The sequence below is a fragment of the Branchiostoma floridae genome, chromosome 17 (assembly GCF_000003815.2).
Source record: "Branchiostoma floridae strain S238N-H82 chromosome 17, Bfl_VNyyK, whole genome shotgun sequence".
Lineage (NCBI taxonomy): Eukaryota > Metazoa > Chordata > Leptocardii > Amphioxiformes > Branchiostomatidae > Branchiostoma > Branchiostoma floridae.
Genome location: NC_049995.1, coordinates 15,764,658 through 15,783,546, shown reverse-complemented (window position 1 = coordinate 15,783,546; position 18,889 = coordinate 15,764,658). Strand labels below are relative to the sequence as shown.

The 18,889-nt window shown below is 44.0% G+C and overlaps 2 protein-coding genes across 2 annotated transcripts in view; one reads left to right on the top strand and one right to left on the bottom strand.

Moving 5' to 3' along the window:
- LOC118404163 (mediator of RNA polymerase II transcription subunit 16-like) overlaps positions 1 to 15,761 on the bottom strand; it is a 17,697-nt gene extending 1,936 nt beyond the window's left edge. The window contains exons 1-11 of the mRNA XM_035803187.1: positions 15,463 to 15,761; positions 14,745 to 14,879; positions 13,650 to 13,801; positions 11,324 to 11,942; positions 10,814 to 11,073; positions 9,967 to 10,222; positions 8,334 to 8,491; positions 7,134 to 7,294; positions 6,649 to 6,792; positions 4,902 to 5,117; positions 4,180 to 4,318 (exon numbers count right to left, since the gene is read on the bottom strand). Of these exons, the coding sequence (XP_035659080.1) occupies positions 4,180 to 4,318; positions 4,902 to 5,117; positions 6,649 to 6,792; positions 7,134 to 7,294; positions 8,334 to 8,491; positions 9,967 to 10,222; positions 10,814 to 11,073; positions 11,324 to 11,942; positions 13,650 to 13,801; positions 14,745 to 14,867 (2,228 nt within the window). The 5' untranslated portion in view covers positions 14,868 to 14,879; positions 15,463 to 15,761. The remainder of the gene's footprint in view (positions 1 to 4,179; positions 4,319 to 4,901; positions 5,118 to 6,648; positions 6,793 to 7,133; positions 7,295 to 8,333; positions 8,492 to 9,966; positions 10,223 to 10,813; positions 11,074 to 11,323; positions 11,943 to 13,649; positions 13,802 to 14,744; positions 14,880 to 15,462) is intronic.
- A 337-nt stretch (positions 15,762 to 16,098) lies between these two features.
- The window catches only part of LOC118404160 (epidermal retinol dehydrogenase 2-like), a 4,126-nt gene continuing 1,335 nt past the window's right edge, over positions 16,099 to 18,889 (top strand). Inside the window, exons 1-3 of the mRNA XM_035803182.1 lie at positions 16,099 to 16,660; positions 17,365 to 17,496; positions 18,058 to 18,207. Of these exons, the coding sequence (XP_035659075.1) occupies positions 16,325 to 16,660; positions 17,365 to 17,496; positions 18,058 to 18,207 (618 nt within the window). The 5' untranslated portion in view covers positions 16,099 to 16,324. The remainder of the gene's footprint in view (positions 16,661 to 17,364; positions 17,497 to 18,057; positions 18,208 to 18,889) is intronic.

Here is an 18,889-nt window from a genome sequence, read left to right as displayed (position 1 = left end):
AAATTGTGGAATGACTTCATGTAATGTCATTAACAATTTTCAGTACGATAACTAGGTGTAAGTTTAAAAAAGTATAAGCTCCTTGTGATGTGGGTACATTTATTATTGCAGTGAACTTTTTTTATTCAAGTAGGGCATACGATTTAATAATTATCAAGCAGGTGCAGGTACTGTAGGAGCGTTTGTTTTCTTCAAGCTGTAAAACTGTTAAACTGTTTTACTTTGTATGCAATCAGCCATCGAGCCTATTCTTATTTTAGTTTAACAACTTCCTGCCAGACCCGGAAGATACGATTGAACCTTGTTCGAGGATTTATTTTCGTCTGTCTGGTCAGTCTGTTCATACCCTGGCGCTGAGAGTGTTTTATTGGGCTGAAACTCTGGCAGTTTAAAGTTACTTACAATTTAAATGTTAAAAGTTTATGTCAAACAACAACAGCACTAGGAAATGTGGCCACTATAGACAGGTGGTCACTATAGAGAAAATGCTGATCTATTGACTAGGAGCCATACGTTACACATGATTTCAGTACGCTGATCATTAATCATATAAACATTGCACAGGTAAGCCAATTGTTTAGATGTACAATTAAGTTCAAATAATTCTGAAGAGAAATATTGATGAGAAAATAATCATTCTCGCCACTGTCTAACTTATAATTACGTATCAAAACTAAACGCAGATTTTCTAACTAACGCACCTTTCGCCGACTTCATCAAAGGACCGCCGGCTATCAATCAAACACGGCTGTTGATTAGACTTAGAGTTTCAAACAGTCATGTGCTGTGTGCCAGTTGACAGCGAACTTCATGCTACGTGATGTTTTACATTGCTTGGACCTTCTTTCCTACAGCGGTGCTTCTACAAAATATTTAGACTGTAACACTGAGTCCCACATGTTTTATAGAATAGAATTTGACGCAGAACAGCGTTTTTTGCTGGGTATTTTTCTTGAAACATGTTCGTGGGAATATCAGCGAGGCGGCGACGTAGGGATATCAGACCGTCAACAAAAGTCGTTGTTTATGAGGTTTTAGTTGTCTTTGAAGCTTTGACCCGAAATATTTTAAAGTCAAACTGCTGAAGAGAAGTAAGTGACTGCTACGATTATCGTAGATATGGCCCTAAAAAAACTGATAAAAGAAGCCTTCTCAATAGTCTAAAATGCAAGAGCTTCCGGGGGGGCTTCGCCCACCTGGGTCCCCCCCACAGTGGCCCTGCCCCTGGACCCCGCCAGGGACATTCGGCGGCCCCCGGACCCCTGTCCGACGCTTTGAAAAAATCCTGGCGAGAAGTCTGTACGGCCTGAGTCTTCAAGTTAACGTATTGTGTGGTCCCGCTTATGAATATTAATTAGCCTTCGCTTTCCTCTTCGCTGATTGGCTGAATCATTAATTGAATTAACTCTTCCTGCCGGCTAGATGCAGGTGCAGATGTCGGCTCTGTGGGGTGAACGTCCGAAAGGTCATGGCATGGAGAACGAAAGAAAACCAATTTCCCCTAAAAAAAGTGCTGTAATTAAGCCTTTTACAGTACTTTATGCCAAAAATTTTACTTGGATCATTTTACCAACTATCTCATGCCTATCTATACCAAATGTTACTCATACCAGGGTACAGGGGTGCAACAACAGTCGCACGGAGCTAACAGCGCAGCGAAAATACCATCGCTAGCGTTTCAACTTCGGATAACAAGTTATAAGTACTGTTGAACTCAGTAACGTTAAAGTTTGTTTTTAGTTGCCTTTGACGGTTTGACCTGAAATAGTGTTACGCTAAACTCCTGAAGAGAAGTTAAGTGACTGCTGCGATTATCATAGATATGCCCCTAAGAACTGATACAGTAGAAGCCGCTTAATTGCACGGCCTATTTGCCAGTGAATTTGGTGCAATTATCCGGCTGGTGCAATAATGCGAAGTTATCTAGCTGGACCACACCGGTTTGGGTTTCAGGGATTCCGTGCAGTTAACAGAAGTGTGCGTTAATCCGATGTGCAATTAACTGGCTTCCACTGTACAATATAAAGCCTTCTGAATAGTCTAAAATGCGAGAGCCTTAGGCGGGCTTCGCTCCCCCTGGCGGGAACACTGCTATATACGGGATCATGAGGCTCCGCTTATGAATATTAATTAGCCTTTGGCCTCCTCTTCGCTGATTGGCTAGGTCTTTGATTGAATTAACTCTCCGGCTGACGCGCACAGGTGTGGCTCTGTGCGGGGTCACGGAAGGTCACGTCAGGGGGCCAAAAGAAAACAAATTTCCCCTCAGAAAAGTGCCAAAATTAATCATTTTAAAGTTGTTTATGTCAAAAATTTTACTTGAATCTTGTTACTAAGTATCTAATGCCTATCTATACCAAATTTCAGGTCATTTAATTGTAATACCAGGGTACAGGAGCCAAAAGTGTCCTTTTTTGGTCAAAAATTGGCCAAAAATCGCAAAAATAAGCATTTTGTTGCACTGTACACCAAAAGTGTTATTGAATTTATATGAAGGGATTATCAAGGCACATCTGTGTCAAATTTCAGCTCATTCGGTTGCAATACCAAGGTACAGGAGCCAAAAGTGTCCTTTTTTGGTCAAAAATTGGTCAAAAAATCGCAAAAATAAGCATTTTGTTGTACTGTACACCAAAAGTGTTATTGAATTTATATGGGGGCATTATCAAGGCACATCTCTGTCAAATTTCAGCTCATTTGGTTGTAATACCAGGGTACAGGGGCCAAAAGTGTCCTTTTTTTGGTCAAAAATTGGTCTAAAAATCGCAAAAATAAGCATTTTGTTGTACTGTACACCAAAAGTGTTATCGAATTTATATGGGGGCATTATCAAGGCACATCTCTGTCAAATTTTAGCTCATTTGGTTGTAATACCAGGGTACAGGGGCCAAAATATACAGTTTTGGTCTAAAATTGACCAAAAAATCTCAATAAAATCATTTTAGAGGCAGATATGAAAAAAATGAGAAAAAAGCATCAAGGTATTGACCCATTCTACCCCTGTGCCAAATTTCAGGTCATTCGGTCCAGGAACGGCGGAGATGAATCACTTTGAAGATTTGACAGGAGAAAGAAAGAAGAAGAAGAAACATTACAAATACAATATATTTCACCATACTATGTATGGCTGAAATATAATTAAGAGGAACTGTCCTTGTGCCAGTTTGATTGGTGAAATACAGTCCGATTTGTGGCCATCTGTTTGTGGTGGTGCAAAAAAGTAGGTACTAGGTGCAACAATCAAGAATGAGAAAATGTGAAGAAAAAAAATGTGAAGTGTCGGCCACACTATTAACCTCAAACTACACTAACTTCAGTGAGATACCCGCTGTAGGAACATCTGGCCATTGTGGGGACTTTTGGGTGGTCTCCGATGGATTATTATTGTTGCCACTGACCCAAACTTTAAGGACACCATGCACAGTGGCCACTTGTCTGCTGCTAGTAGTTTGTGACGAACTCACAGTCATACCAAACATTGGCAGTGGCCACCTTGCGATGCCTTGCAAGTTTGGTGACAAACATTGAGAAAATATGTCTCTGATGGATTATTATCATTGCCACTGACCCAAACTTTAAGGATACTGTCTACAGTAGCCACTTGTCTGCTGTTTGTGACCTATTTACATGTCATACCAAACATTGGCATGCCTTCCAAGTTTGGTGACAAACATTGACAAAATATGTAGCCCTAAAAACTTAACCCCAAACCCTTGGGGTTCTATTTTTTCGCCAATAGAAATAACACTAAACTCAGCTTTGTTTGCCAGCAAAATGCAGACTGCAGGAAATAGCATTTAAAATAGCCTGGATACCAGACCCCAGCCCGATGTAAAAAATATCTATCACACAAAACAAATTTTTGAGATCGGGCTGGGGTCTGGTAAGAAACCAAGTTACATTTAAAAGAGTCAAGATTTCAAAATTTCCTAGGATTTGTCATGCAACTGCCTTAGGCATTCCACGAGGCATTCAATAAGCAATATTCCCCTCCTCCTATGAAATTTGGGCTGCCTTTTCCAAACTGAGGCATTCTACAGTAAATGTAATGAGGACATACTTATTGAAGTTTTACAACTGTCGTACAACACAAATTTTGCTCAGCTCGAATTTCTGGTAAAACTTCAATATGAATCATGTCAACACAGATGAACTTTCATGCTAATATTGATGACATACTTCCCAACTTGCACCAGGATTGGTTGCTTGCTCTGGGGTCGTGCCATTATTCCCTCTGCGGGGGGTGGAGAGTCCAGGTTGGGCACCAGCATTCGACTGGGCAGCAGGCAGCACTCGTCTACCAGGGAGTCATCCCAGTCTAGAAAAAATAAAACATTAAGATTCAGCCATTAATAAACACTACATGTAGATGTGTGCCCTTTTGTCTGTCTGTGTGTTTCTGAGTTGTCACATTCCAAAGGCTCGAGATCATTCTAAAGGAACTTTTAGAGGTATAGGAAAGAAGAAAGCAAACCATGAAGGGTAAAAATCCTACAAAACAGACCACCACTAGAGAGCTTCTCCTCCTTAACAGCCCACAACACTGTGAAGACTTGGAAGGTGGTAGGGGTTGTTGAAATGGAACCTAAACAAGGCCCCTATGATGTGCACTAATTGGGAAAGACACATAACACCTATTTCCTCACTTGACTTATGTGGAATTGACTACTACACGTACCTAGCTTTGATTAGAAACATCTCCCCGGATGGGACATTAAGTTGCAAATCCAATATTTGAGGAGAGCCACACCTTGAGCTATTTAAAAAGCAAAGGGGTCCTTTCCAGTGTCAGTGGATCAAACCTCATAGCCTGGTCTTACACAGCTTCATAATTTGTGAATAAAACTAGAATATCATCTAAAGGCAATTTACCTATGCAAAATAAATAAAAGAAAACCCACCACTGGAAAGCCTCTCCTCTTTAGCACACATCCAGGCCTTGGTGAGCAGCTTAAACAGCAGCTGGAGGCTGTCCAGGTTATCTGAGGTTGCGGTGAAGACAGGGAGACAGCTGGACTTGATGAGCCCCCAGATCCGAACCATCACCAGCAACTCTCGTAACATCTGTAGGAATAGGGCGTCACGAAGGAGGGTCGAGCCAACACGGTTAGGCATACCTGAGGGGGGAGGGGGGCAAGATAGCCTGGTTAAATCTCGCTTATAGCAGCCCGCCCCAGATCCGAACCGTCAACAGCAGCTCTCGGAACATCTGTAGGAACTGGGCGTCACATAGGAAGGTCGAGCCAACATGGTTAGGCATACCTGAGGGGGAGGGGGGCATGGTAGCCTGATTAAATCTTGCTTATAGCAGCTCACGTAACATCTGTAGGAACTGGGCGTCACGTAGGAGCGTCAAGCCAACATGGTTAGGCATACCTGAGGGGGAGGGGGGCAAGGTAGCCTGATTACATCTCGCTTATAGCAGCTCACACTGTGTAAGACAGACTTGCCGTGTTATACTGACCTTGCTATGTAGGCGGCAGAGACAGCAGGTACAGCATGACCTTGCTGTGTGGGCAGCAGAGAATGCAGGTACTGTGTGACCTTGCTGTGTTGTACTGACCTTGCTGTGTGGGCAGCAGAGACAGCAGGTACAGCGTGACCTTGCCGTGTTATACTGACCTTGCTGTGTGGGCAGCAGAGACAGCAGGTACAGTGTGAAGTCGCCCACCCACTGTATCAGCTGCTGTAGAGGCTTCAGAGTGACTTTGCTGTGCTATATTGTGATGTTGCTGTTCTATAATGACCTTGCTGGTCTATACTGACCTTGCTGTTCTATACTGACCTTGCTGTGTGGGCAGCAGAGACAGCAAGTATAGCGTGAAGTCTCCCACCCACTGGATCAGCTGCTGTAGAGACTGCAGCGTGACTTACCTGTTCTATACTGACCTTGCTGTTCTATACTGGCTTTGCTGTGTTATACTGACCTTGCTGTTCTATGGTGATGTTGCTGTTCTATACTGACCTCACTTTTCTATAGTGATGTTGCTGTGTTATGCAGGTACAGCATGACCTTGCTATTCTATACTGACCTTGCTGTGTGGGCAGCAGAGACAGCAGGTACAGCGTGAAGTCCCCCACCCACTGGATCAGCTGTTGCAGAGACTGCAGCGTGACCTTGCCATGTTATACTGACCTTGCTGTGTTATACTGACCTTGCTGTGTTGGCAGCAGAGACAGCAGGTACAGCGTGAAGTCCCCCACCCACTGGATCAGCTGTTGCAGAGACTGCAGCGTGACCTTGCCATGTTATACTGACCTTGCTGTGTTATACTGACCTTGCTGTGTGGGCAGCAGAGACAGCAGGTACAGCGTGAAGTCCCCCACCCACTGGATCAGCTGTTGCAGAGACTGCAGCGTGACCTTGCCATGTTATACTGACCTTGCTGTGTTATACTGACCTTGCTGTGTTGGCAGCAGAGACAGCAGGTACAGCGTGAAGTCCCCCACCCACTGGATCAGCTGCTGTAGAGACTGCAGCGTGACTTAGCTGTTCTATACTGACCTTGCTGTTCTATACTGACTTTGCTGTGTTACACTGACCTTGCTGTTCTATGGTGATGTTGCTGTTCTATACTGACCTCGCTTTTCTATAGTGATGTTGCTGTGTTATGCAGGTACAGCATGACCTTGCTATTCTATACTGACCTTGCTGTGTGGGCAGCAGAGACAGCAGGTACAGCGTGAAGTCCCCCACCCACTGGATCAGCTGTTGAAGAGACTGCAGCGTGACCGGCTCGATCACAAACTCCTTCGTCTCCAGGTTGATCATGACCTTGTCCAAGTCTGTCTCTGCAAAAAAGAGAACAAAAGCAGTCAGAGACAGGAAACTTCACTCCAGGTTTCTTACCATTTTTCAGTCCCCCAGACAAAAATATCGCCCTGGGGATGCATGGCAACACTGCATTGTGACTGTGTATTGAGGATCCTAGAAACCTACTCACACACAGAGAGAGAGAGAGATACAGAGCCAAACACACAGACAAGCCCAAACAAATACAGCAACTGTCAGACACCTGAATGACTTAAAATGATGGCATTAAGATTTTACTCTTTTGGTACTTTTAAAATTTGTCACAATAAAGAGCATTTCTTATGTCAAACTTTAGGCTTTCTACAGCTCTGATTCCTACCTGTACTTTTGCTACAGAGCACGGCGAGTTTCTCGGCCGGCCCTCGGTCCTGACTCCCCAGCTGAGTCGGACGCAGGAGAGCCTTCAGAGAGGAGGATATCGCGTTCAGCAGGAGCTTTGCATAGCAGTCAGCTGACTTCCCTCCGCCATTATTGGTCAATCTGAGGGGATAAGAAAAAATAAAAATTCACGGGTCTTAGTGGCAAGTGTGCAGTGTTTTGGGCACCTTTAGACAGATTAGCCGTGAGGCTCGATGGGTGTCACTCCATCGTCATGGGGGCAGGTGCATGGCGAGTATCGAACTCAGGACCTACTGATTCTGATTCCAACGTTCTAGCCGTCTATCCTATCTGTGGAGATATTGTAATGTAAAGATATTGCTACTTTGACAAAACAGAATAATGTTAAGACTAGGCTGAGTACCATTCTCTGTAGTGATCGCTGGAAAAAGTATTGGTCAATCTGTGGGGATATTGGGATGTTAAGAAATTGCTACTTTGACAACAAAATAATGGTAAGACTAGCCTGAGTACCATACTCTGTAGTGATCGCTGGTAAAAGTAGTGAGCCAACGGTCACTACGGAGGATGGTACTCAGACTATGTTAAGATTTCAGGACAGGTAGAAATGTTGCTATCTTAAACAGCCCAGAATAATGTTAAGTTTTCAAGACATTCACATTTTCTCTATGGAAAAATCTTAATATACGAATAACCACAAATCAGATTTTACACCTAGTACACAATAAGTTTGTTAATCAAGGGCACATATCTATACTCTGAAATACTCTCCAATGAAATATATCCCACATAATATGTATGAAAATGTTAGTCTATGATTCAGAAGAGCCATCTAGTGCACATACTCATAACTGCAGCAAGAATGGGTGGGAGTATAAATATATTAAAATAAAAAGTTTTAAATGGTACTCACCTGTATAATGCTGCCTTGATGGCCACAAACTTGGTGAGGTGGATCTGACTCCTCTAGGATAACACGAGAACATTTGAGATGATCCCCAGTGCTATAATTAGTATAAACTTAAGGTAACATTGAGAACGGTTCTCACCTGTATAATGCTGCCTTGATGGCGACAAACCTGGTGAGGTGGATCTGACTCCTCTAAGATAACACGAGAATATTTGAGATGATCCCCAGTGCTATAATTAGTATAAAGGTAACATTAAGAATGGTACTCACCTGTATAATGCTGCCTTGATGGCCACAAACTTGGTGAGGTGGATCTGCTGTAAGGCGGGGTTCTGCTGACTGTAGTTGTCTGTCAATTTGTCAATCACAGATTCCACCATGCTTGGTCCCACTACCAGTAGTACATCCCAGCAGTCCCAACCTGAGAGCTGGGGTAGAAAAACAACAGGGGAGTCAGAGATGGCAGACTTCACCCCCTCAATTTTGCTTGGTTCCAGCACTTTTGCTACTTACACAGTAGCACGTTTCGACAGTCCCAACCTGAGAGCTGGGGTAGAAAAACAACAGGGGAGTCAGAGATGGCAGACTTCACCCCCTCAATTTTGCTTGGTTCCAGCACTTTTGCTACTTACACAGTAGCACGTTTCGACAGTCCCAACCTGAGAGCTGGGATGGAAAAAACATGGCAGTCAGAGATGGCAGACTTCACCCCCTCACATCGAGGTTGTCTATTCCCATCCAAAATGCAGTGATGGAAAAGACAGCCTCCAAACAACAAGGCAGTCAGAGACAGCAGACTTCACCCCCTCACATCAGGCATGTATCCTCATCCCAAACACTATTGTGGCACTACATTGAGGGACAAGTTAAGACAATCAGAGATGGCAGACTTCACCCCTTCAATGCTACTACTCCGCCATGCCTGGTCCCACCAGGAGAAGCACATCCCAACAGTCCCAACCTGATAACTGTTAAAGAGAAAATAACAGGGCAGTCAGAGATGGCAGATTTCACCCCTCTGCTGACTGTAGTTGTCTGTCAACTTGTCAATCACAGACTCCACCATGCTGGGTCCTACCACTAACAGTACGTCCCAACAGTCCCAACCTGATAACTGTTAATAATTATAAAGAGAAAACAACAAGAACAAAACAAGGCAGTCAGAGATGGCAGACTTCAATCCTTACAGTCCATGCAAGTCTCGATCTAGTCTTGCACCCTCACGAGACTTGGTCACTCCGTGAACAAGATGGATTGATAGCCATAAAAAATTTGGAGGTATGTGTGTTTACCTTTGAAAATTAGTCAGTGTTTAAAGAAAAAATACGTGACTTATCAAGTTATGAATCTCTTCAACGACAATCAGGTCCAGGTTCAGGTCTGGACCTGGACCTGATCCTCCAGACCTGGACCATACCTGGACCTGAATTTTCTGTACCGGTACCTACCCCTAGTGTTTACCATACGGTACTCCAGCAGGGAGACCATGTACAATACACAAGCCTGTAGTTACAACTCTCAGTCACTAAAAAATTTGGACCCCGTCATAAAGCCCTAGCCTGATAACGGTGGCACTACTACTATTACCTTCACATGTACCTTCAAACTGTGACTTTTCATACTCACCATACAGTACTCCAGCAGTGAGACCATGTGTGGATAACAACCCACTGTCCCTAGGGCCTCAAAAAGGCTATGGGACTACCTCTACCTATGTGTACAATATGAGACTTTTCATACCATACAGTACTCCAACAGCAATGCTACATGTGTCGAAATGTCTGAAAGTGCATCTACTTTTTTATCCAGTTGTAGAGATTGAATTGTATTTGAATAATATTGTTTACCTGGATGTCTAACCTTCATAAACATGCCAAGTTGTGGAATAACAAAACGTGCTTACCATACAGTACTCCAATAGAGATACCACGTGTCTGATCGGAAGAGCGGGATCCACGTTTTGCGTCAGCGACGGGGTCAATCGGAAAACGTACAGCCTCCCGCCGGGGTCAACTCCCATGAGGCCGCAGCACGTCCCGGACAGCTCGCAGCACGACAGGAAACGGAACATCGAGAGGCGCTGTCGCTTGGCAACCGTCTCCTCCAAACCTCGCTGCCAGGAGTCCAGACTGAACATGGCCAGGGTGTGGAGGGTCAATCTGGAAACACAACAAAATAAAGCAGAGGTATACCTACATTTTTTGTATCATTGCCAGAAAGAAAAAAAGAAAATAAAGCTATCAGAGGTATGCCTATTATTGGCAGAAAGGAAAGCCAATAAAATAAAGCTATCATTGCCAGAAAGAACAATGCTTTCGTTCATGGATTAGCCATAGACATAAGTTTCATAAGAGGCATTTTTCATCGGCGCCAATTCTAACATGCGCTAGGGTAATCAGGGCTCAAAGTTCTTTTTTGGGAAAAGGTGCACTGGTGTACCTAACCTAGCCATTTTGGTGCACAGAAAAAAAACTTGAGTGTACAACATAAGATAAAGTAGAAAATCAGCATAATTATAAAACTTATTACACTATCTCAGAACTCTTGCAACCTCCTTGCTCAGAACTGGAGTTTGTAACTCTATAGCTAACAAGCAAGCAGTCCAGCAAAGTACAATAAAAGTAATTTTCTGATGGTTAGATTTCAAGAACATTCTGTCAACTGGTCTAAATTAGTATATTTACGCTATAGTGTACAAAAATATCTAGATGAATTGCTATTTGGCCTATTTCTTATTTATCAATTCCTACCTCTGCACAAGGTGGATATTGCCATCCTGGAATGCTATCGCCAGAGCGCTGCCATTGAAGAACTTCGTGTCGTAACCCTTACTCTCTATAAGGTTGCTGGACTGAACCGGTAACTTCGGTACCGCAAGGGCGGTAACGAGCGGACGGTCCGCGATGGTGGTCAGAGATCCCCACTTCACCGCCATTGGCTGTTTTCCCGCGGGCGCTTGCGGTTGGAAGATCTTGTGGAGCGTCACTGGTTCATTCCTCAGCCCCCAGACCTAGCAAAAGACACATCAATGAAGACTATACATCCAAGTACAGTGGGATTTTGTGCAATTAACAGAAGTGTGCGATTATCCGGTGTGCAATCAACTGGCTTCTACTGTAATAAGATATGCCTAAAAGCAGTTACTCAAGCAACTGGATATGATTTTGGAAACGGTCAGACGTAGTATCCACTACCGGTATCTTTCATCAGTGACACTGAAGTGATCTGGTAGAAAATAAAATAAAGATAAAAAGAAATACCTCTATAGTGCTCGAGTTTGTCCCAGAGACCACCACCACGACTTGCTCCACGCCTTCCCGGTGTTCAAACTTCACGTGCGTCACGTTGGTGTACTTATCCTTTTTATTTGGGTCGACCGCGCAGCGTAGAAAGAAGCTTGGCAGCGGCTCGATATGCATGGTGCATTTCTCATTGACATTGCTGAGTTTGAGTTTGTAGAACTTCACTGGCGACATGCTGTTTCCGTCGGATAAAGCAATGATCACGAACCCCTTTACGGTGAACGCGGCGTCCGCCACGACAACACGTGAACGTACGTTCCCTAAACATTCACTAACGGTTGTCGGAGTGTTATCCTTACTCAACGCGGTTATGTACACCATTCCTGTTGCCGTGACAGCGACCCAGCCATTGCAGGCCTTCCCTCCGAATTCCGATAGCGAGGGCGCGTAGCTTTGGTGCGTGATTTTCTCGTTGAAGACGGTAGAGGTCATGTTCATGTTGTTCAAGGTCAGACGACCGCCAACATGAAGCCACTGCAGGGTGACGATTTCCTCACCGTCAAGGTCAACCGAGGTCACCAGGTGCCAATCATTCACCAGGTAGTCTTTCATGGACCAGAGTTTCACTTCACCAAACCTGAGAGAAAAGTAAGGTCAACAATACAATTAAACAAACTGTTGCACTGTTGGGATTAGGTGCACTGGTACCCCCAGCTTAAAAAATTGGGTGCACCAAAAAATTTTTGGGTGCACCACTTAGATTTAAGTAGAATGTCAGAAAAACCTAACAACAAAACATAGTTACACGCTATCAAATTCTTAAACAAGTACCATGACAGACATTTTTATTATCTTTCTAACCCTTAGATGTCAAGAATATGATGCATCAGATGTATACTAGTACACCTTGATATCTTTACATACATAAACCCAAGAAAATATTTGGGTGCACAGCTCCAATTTTGGGTGCACCTGGGTGCACATGCACCTTGTATTTCGAGCCCTGCTTTATGTATATTGTAATTCCAGACGCCAATGACGGAACTGCTCCCGGGAATCTTCTGTAGTGTGTCGGTTATGTTCGTACATAAACGGGACGCTCAAACTTTAGTCAAAGTCGCTACTATCTGGTACAAACATCTCTGAGCTCTATTCAATATGTTAGACCGGGTGTTTGAACAGTGAGAAATGTTTGTAACAGGTCATGTTGTGGAGTACTTTGGGGTTTTTGAAGACGACTAACCCCCCCTGGCACAGTAGGCAAGACTTTTGGGAAGCCAGGGATGTGCAGAAAACTGGAGGAAAAACTTCAAACTGGATCTCCCATGCCTAGTTGCCTCAGCTAACAGAGGTCATATCATCATTATCTCCGTGAAAAGTTTAATCAGGTTGGTAAGTACGTCACTGAATAAAGAGACTCTTTTTTTGCTTTATTCTCACCAACATTTTGGTGACCGTCTGTCACCTTCTTCAAGGCAATTCTGACTTCAACTGGTGAATTCAAAGCAATAGTTGTGTCTTTTCATTCAATCATTATCATTAACATACCTTTAGACAGTAGCTGTGTTCCGGAGGGGTCCCACTCCAGAGCCACAATATCCTCTCCGTGCTGCGTACTGAAACTGTGCACTAACTAACTAACTAATTAACTAATTAACTAACTAACTAACTGACTAACTAACCTCTCAGCAGACAGTAGCTGTGTTCCAACTAACTAACTAACTAACTAAAAAAACTGACTAACTGACTAACTAACTAACTAACGTCTCAGCAGACAGTAGCTGTGTTCCAACTAACTAACTAACTAACTAACTGACTGACTAACTAACAGACTAACTAACTGACTAGCTAACCTCTCAGCAGACAGTAGCTGTGTTCCAACTAACTAAGTAACTAACTAACTGACTAACTAACAGACTAACTAACTATCTAACCTCTCAGCAGACAGTAGCTGTGTTCCAACTAACTAAGTAACTAACTAACTAACTGATTAATTAACAGACTAACTAACTAACTAACCTCTCAGCAGACAGTAGCTGTGTTCCTGAGGGGTCCCACTCCAGCGCCACAATGTCCTCTCCGTGCTGTGTACTGAAGCTGTGCACTAACTAACTAACTAACTAACTAACTAACTAACTAACTAACTCACCTCTCAGCAGACAGCAGCTGTGTTCCTGAGGGGTCCCATTCCAATGCCACAATATCCTCTCCGTGTTGTGTACTGAACCTGTACACTAACTAACTAACTAACTAACTCACCTTTCAGCAGACAGTAGCTATGTTCCAACTAACTAAGTAACTAACTAACTAACTGATTAATTAACAGACTAACTAACTAACTCACCTCTCAGCAGACAGTAGCTGTGTTCCTGATGGGTCCCACTCCAGAGCCACAATATCCTCCCCATGCTGTGTACTGAAACTGTGAACGTCCCAGGGTCGGTCAGGGTCAACCACATGGATGGGTCGAACCAGCGAGGCATCAGACCACGGACCCTAAAGAGCATTAACATACAGCACATTAATTTACTATTAAACTCATAAAGTGAAAGAAAGTGATCTTGAAGTAGTTTAACAGTTAAGCTAGTTTTCTACTGAGTTTTCCACAACAAAGTGTCTACTGGCCTTTACAACCTTTACCTTTGCCTTTAGGGAAAGATTCACACACAAACACACGAATTTACAAAACAATTCAATCATTCAATGTATTCAGGTTGAATCCTAGTCTGTGTAACACAAACTCCTCTGTCCAGGGCTGTAACTGGACCCTCCCTAGGGGGCCGGCGGTTGTTTGGTGGGCTGCTATAAGCGAGATTTAATCAGGCTAGTTGAGTCCCTACATTCAGACTACGTTCTTCCGCACACATTTGTACTAAACAGTGGAAGATCTATACTACTCTAACACTATGTACAATATTTACTTACAGGTTCATTGTACCCAGGAAATACATCTAGCTCTTTACATTATAGCTCTTAAAATATGACAAAGAGAGAATAAGTACAATGAACAGTGGACCAAAGCTTAATGATCCAATTCTAAGAACTGATATGGTAGCATTAGCACCTACCTGCATAGGTCCTGCGAAGGCCAGCACATTCTGACAGGACCATGAACAACAACGACAACAACCACACCTACCAACAACAACAACAACAACAACCACACCTACCTGTACAACAACAACAACAACCACACCTACCACCACCAACAACAACAACCACACCTACCTGTACAACAACAACAACAACAACACCCAACAACAACAACAACAATAACACCTACCTGCACAGGTCCTGCGAAGGCCAGCACATTCCTACAGGACCAGGAACAGACGTATGGGGTGGGGAGGACATAGGAGCGGACCTGGTCTTGTCTCTCCTACTCAACAACAACAACAAAAACAACAAAAACAAAAACAACAACAACAACAACACCTACCTGTACAGGACCTGCGAAGGCAAGCACATTCCGACAGGACCAGGAACAGACGTATGGGGTGGGGAGGACGTAGGAACGGACCTGGTCTTGTTTCTCCCACTCACTCACAAACACCACATCCATGGCTTATTATACCTGCAGAAATATAATTTAAAAAACTGGTGAAAGTGAAACAATGAAAAAGTTACTGCAGTAACGTTACATTGCAAGATTGTGTGGCATAATCGGCAGCGAGTTGGGCTCAGGCCCAAGAGGTCCTGAGTTCGAACCCTGCCGTGTCACCGATCTTGTGCCCTTAGGAAAGGCACTTAACACAACTTTCCCCGCTTCACTCAGGTGAAAATGAGTACCTAGCTTTGGCTAAGGCCGTCCCTCGGATAAGTAAAGACTGCGCCATAATGATCAACATAATGATCCTAGGCACTAATTAAGGAAGGAAGAAAGAAAGTTTCTTTCTTTTCAAACTGCATGATATTTTTCAGTAAAACAAAAGGGGCGAGCAGAAGCAGTCTCGTCTACTAATGTCGTCAAGAACTCTCGTCTACCGTAATACTAGTAACTGTAGATTGCTTTTAAAAGTTTTACCTCATTTCAAAACAAAGCAAAAAAACTGGGGAGGGGGGCACAAAACGAACAATTAAATCATTTCCTCTGAAACGACAACGAACAGTTAGCTTCCATCTTTCTATCCTTACTCAGAACTGCTATTATGCCTTACCTTTTGCCCAAAAATCAGCTTCAAACTTATTCAAATACCGCGAAAATGTGAACAAAAGACATCACGCGCAAAATTTTAGCTTCATGCCGCCATGTTTGCAATGGTGACCTTTGACCCGCCCTCGTACCCAGGCTGATGTCATGTCTCGTTCCAAGAGCTAAACTTCAAGCAGATGTTTGGATGAATAATCGTAACTTTGCTTGGCATATTTTTGTGTTGTTGCCACTTTCATTAAATCAGAATTACTATACGACAGAAAAAAATCCACTATCAAAGCAACAAGAAATGACCCAATTTTATATTTTCAAGCATTGTTATGACCTGTTATAAGATAGTATCAAAGTTGGCCAAGGAGCAGAGCTGGCCAAAGGGAGTCAATGCACACTCCTCGGCCGGCTTCACTCTTCTGCAAGCTTTTGATACTACTGTTAATGCAGAAACTTTCGTGGTGGTTTAATGTTCGCGGTTTTTGCGGTGACCGCTTTACAACACCGCGAACTTTAAACCACCGCGAACATTTTCCCATGGCAGTAAAGGTAAAGAGACTACAGTGCATGGTGCTACCGCGAACTTAAAACCACCTCGAAAAGTCCTTTGTCCCGCTACCGCGAAATTAAATCCCCACATTGAGCAGTATCTTATGCTACCATAGGATCTGCTTGGAGAAACTTCTTCAATCATCAATGGAAAAGGCGTGTTGAACCTAATCACGTGATCAATATTGACATGGTATAAAGGACCGGAGGGGCCAAAGAGTGCCGCACAGTGACCCACTAAAAAGTTCAGGTGACTGGGTGCAGCTACCATTTTGACCAAGTGTACATAATCATTTCTACATCTCTTGAGGCCAAAAGACTAAAAAATGTCGATCCTAAAGGGCTTCGTGGTCGCCCTTCGATTCGGTATGCTGATGCTCTTTTCGCTGATCGCTGGACTAGTCAACCTCGTGAGTTTTATTTTCCCGCCCGCCAAGAAGTCCGTCTCGGGCGAGATCGCGCTGATCACCGGGGCGGGCAGCGGGCTCGGCCGCGGCATGGCGCTCAGCTTCGCCCGCCTGGGGGCCACCATCGTCGCCTGGGACATCAACGAGGAGGCGAACGAGGCGACTGTGCAGATGATTCGGCAGGAAGGAGGGAAGGCGTTCGGCTTCGTGTGCGACTGTAGCAAGAGGGACGACATCTACAGGGTCGCGCAGCAGGTCAGTGACCGAGCGGTCATTCACTGTTGGTGTTACCAAGGAGGTTATATTAGATATAACCTCCTTGGTGTTACCTAGGAGATATTTTTCAACCTCTTTGGTCCTTGGTGTTACTATGCCCTCAGTTCGAACCGAGACTTAGAGACAATCGAACCCTCAGTCGAACCTTGGTTCGATTATCTCCTAATCGAACGAAGGTTAGAACCCTGACCGTTCGGTTATCTCCTAATCGAACCGAGGTTCGAATTGACGTTTACTGGGAACATACATGTATGCTTGGTTATAACGAGGACGTATAGTTACCGCTCTAAAACTTTCTCGACACTGTCTTGGCTCTCGGGGCACCTTGGTTGTACAGTGTAATGCTTCAACGTAGAAGTGACTCCCCAGTTTATAGGCCTGCGTCACATTTCCAAACCGGGCCCCCCAAAAAATGTATCCGTAGAAATATACACAAATAATCCCCACTACTATTCTCTTTGCGTCTTCTGTAGTGTGGTGTCTTTACATCATGCTTTTTGTTCCCGGTAGCTGCCCGACAGGACTCCGGTTGGACATTAGGACTGTATAGGCCTAACGTAACACGGAATCCGTAATAGTATTTAACAGGTGCACCCCCTTGCATTTAGCCCCCAGACATATGGGTCGGCAAACACCTCATGTGTAAAGTATAAACAGTGGTGTTTGCTATGATTTCACAACAGGTGAAGACTAGCGTGGGTCACGTGACCATCCTGATCAACAACGCTGGGATCGTGACGGGCCGGAAGTTTCTGGACTGCCCTGATGACCTCATCCAGAAAACCATGGACATCAACACCAACGCACACTTCTGGGTGAGAAAAACCTGCATCAAACCTACGAAATTATCATTCATTTGAATTGTGTGTATAAAATATGGAAATTATCTCTTCTCTACTTTCTCCCCACATGATGAAATACAATCGAAAAAGCGTATGCAAATTTACCATAATTATGCATGTAAAACATGCAAATTATACATTCTCTACCCCAACAGACCACTAAGGAATTCCTCAACCTATAGCTATATGACGACGGAATATATTATTATCCGTACAAAGCATGCGTACAAAATATGCAAATTAAAGTAGTTCTCTACCCCAAACAGACCAACAAGGCGTTCCTCACCCACATGATGAAACAGAATCACGATAATTATGCAAATTATTTTGCATATGCAAATTACCTATTTCTCTACCCCAAACAGACCACGAAGGCGTTCCTGCCGCATATGATGGAACAGAACCACGGACACCTCGTCAGCATTGCGTCCTCCAGCGTCCCTTCTCCACGTGATAGAACAGAATGACAATTATGTAAATTAACCGTAGTTATGCATATGAAACATGCAAATCACCCCCTTCTCTACCCCTCAGACCACAAAAGCGTTCCTGCCCCATATGATGGAACAGAACCACGGACACCTGGTCAGCATCGCGTCCTCTGCGGGTCTGATGGGGGTTGCCGGTCTGTCGGACTACTGTGCCAGCAAGTTCGGCGCCGTGGGGTTCGCCGAGTCCATCAGGGTAAGATGTTCCCCTTTATCCGTGGGCTAACATTTATCCGTTGTTTTTGAGGGGGTTTAAGGCTGATGGGGGTGGCCGGGCTGTCCGACTACTGCGCCAGCAAGTTCGGCGCCGTGGGGTTCGCCGAATCCATCAGGGTAAGATGTAATAACGCTAGTTCACCTTTATTCGTGGGGTAACCTATGTCCGTTGTTTGTAGAAACCGACTATTTACGGGCATCGTCAAGTCGAGGGAAAGTGGTTTTGAATGGCAATGTTTTATAAATGTTGAAAATGTTGCAATGTAAAACCATCACCCGTCAATTTGGTGTTCCTAAGTAACGTTTTCAATAACACGGATATAGGTTACCCCATGGATAAAGGTAAAGTGGCGCTAATAATTAGATGGGATGGCCCTGGGATAATTTTTGTATGTTTCTACGTTTTTGCCATCATTTATATCTTACTTTTCATTCATCAAAATCTGCCCGACAAGGCTCCAAAAGTTTCTGGTTTAACATGACTTTCTTCACTGTTTACTATAAGTAAACTTGTTTTTGGTATGTGGTAATAAAGGGTTAATGCCCCGGCCCGAGGTGTATATGGTGAGATAATCCCTGGTCAGGTGCGATAACCACCGAATAAACCGCCGAGTGAGCGTAGCGAACGAGGTGGTTTATACCGAAGAATGTAATTTGCCAGG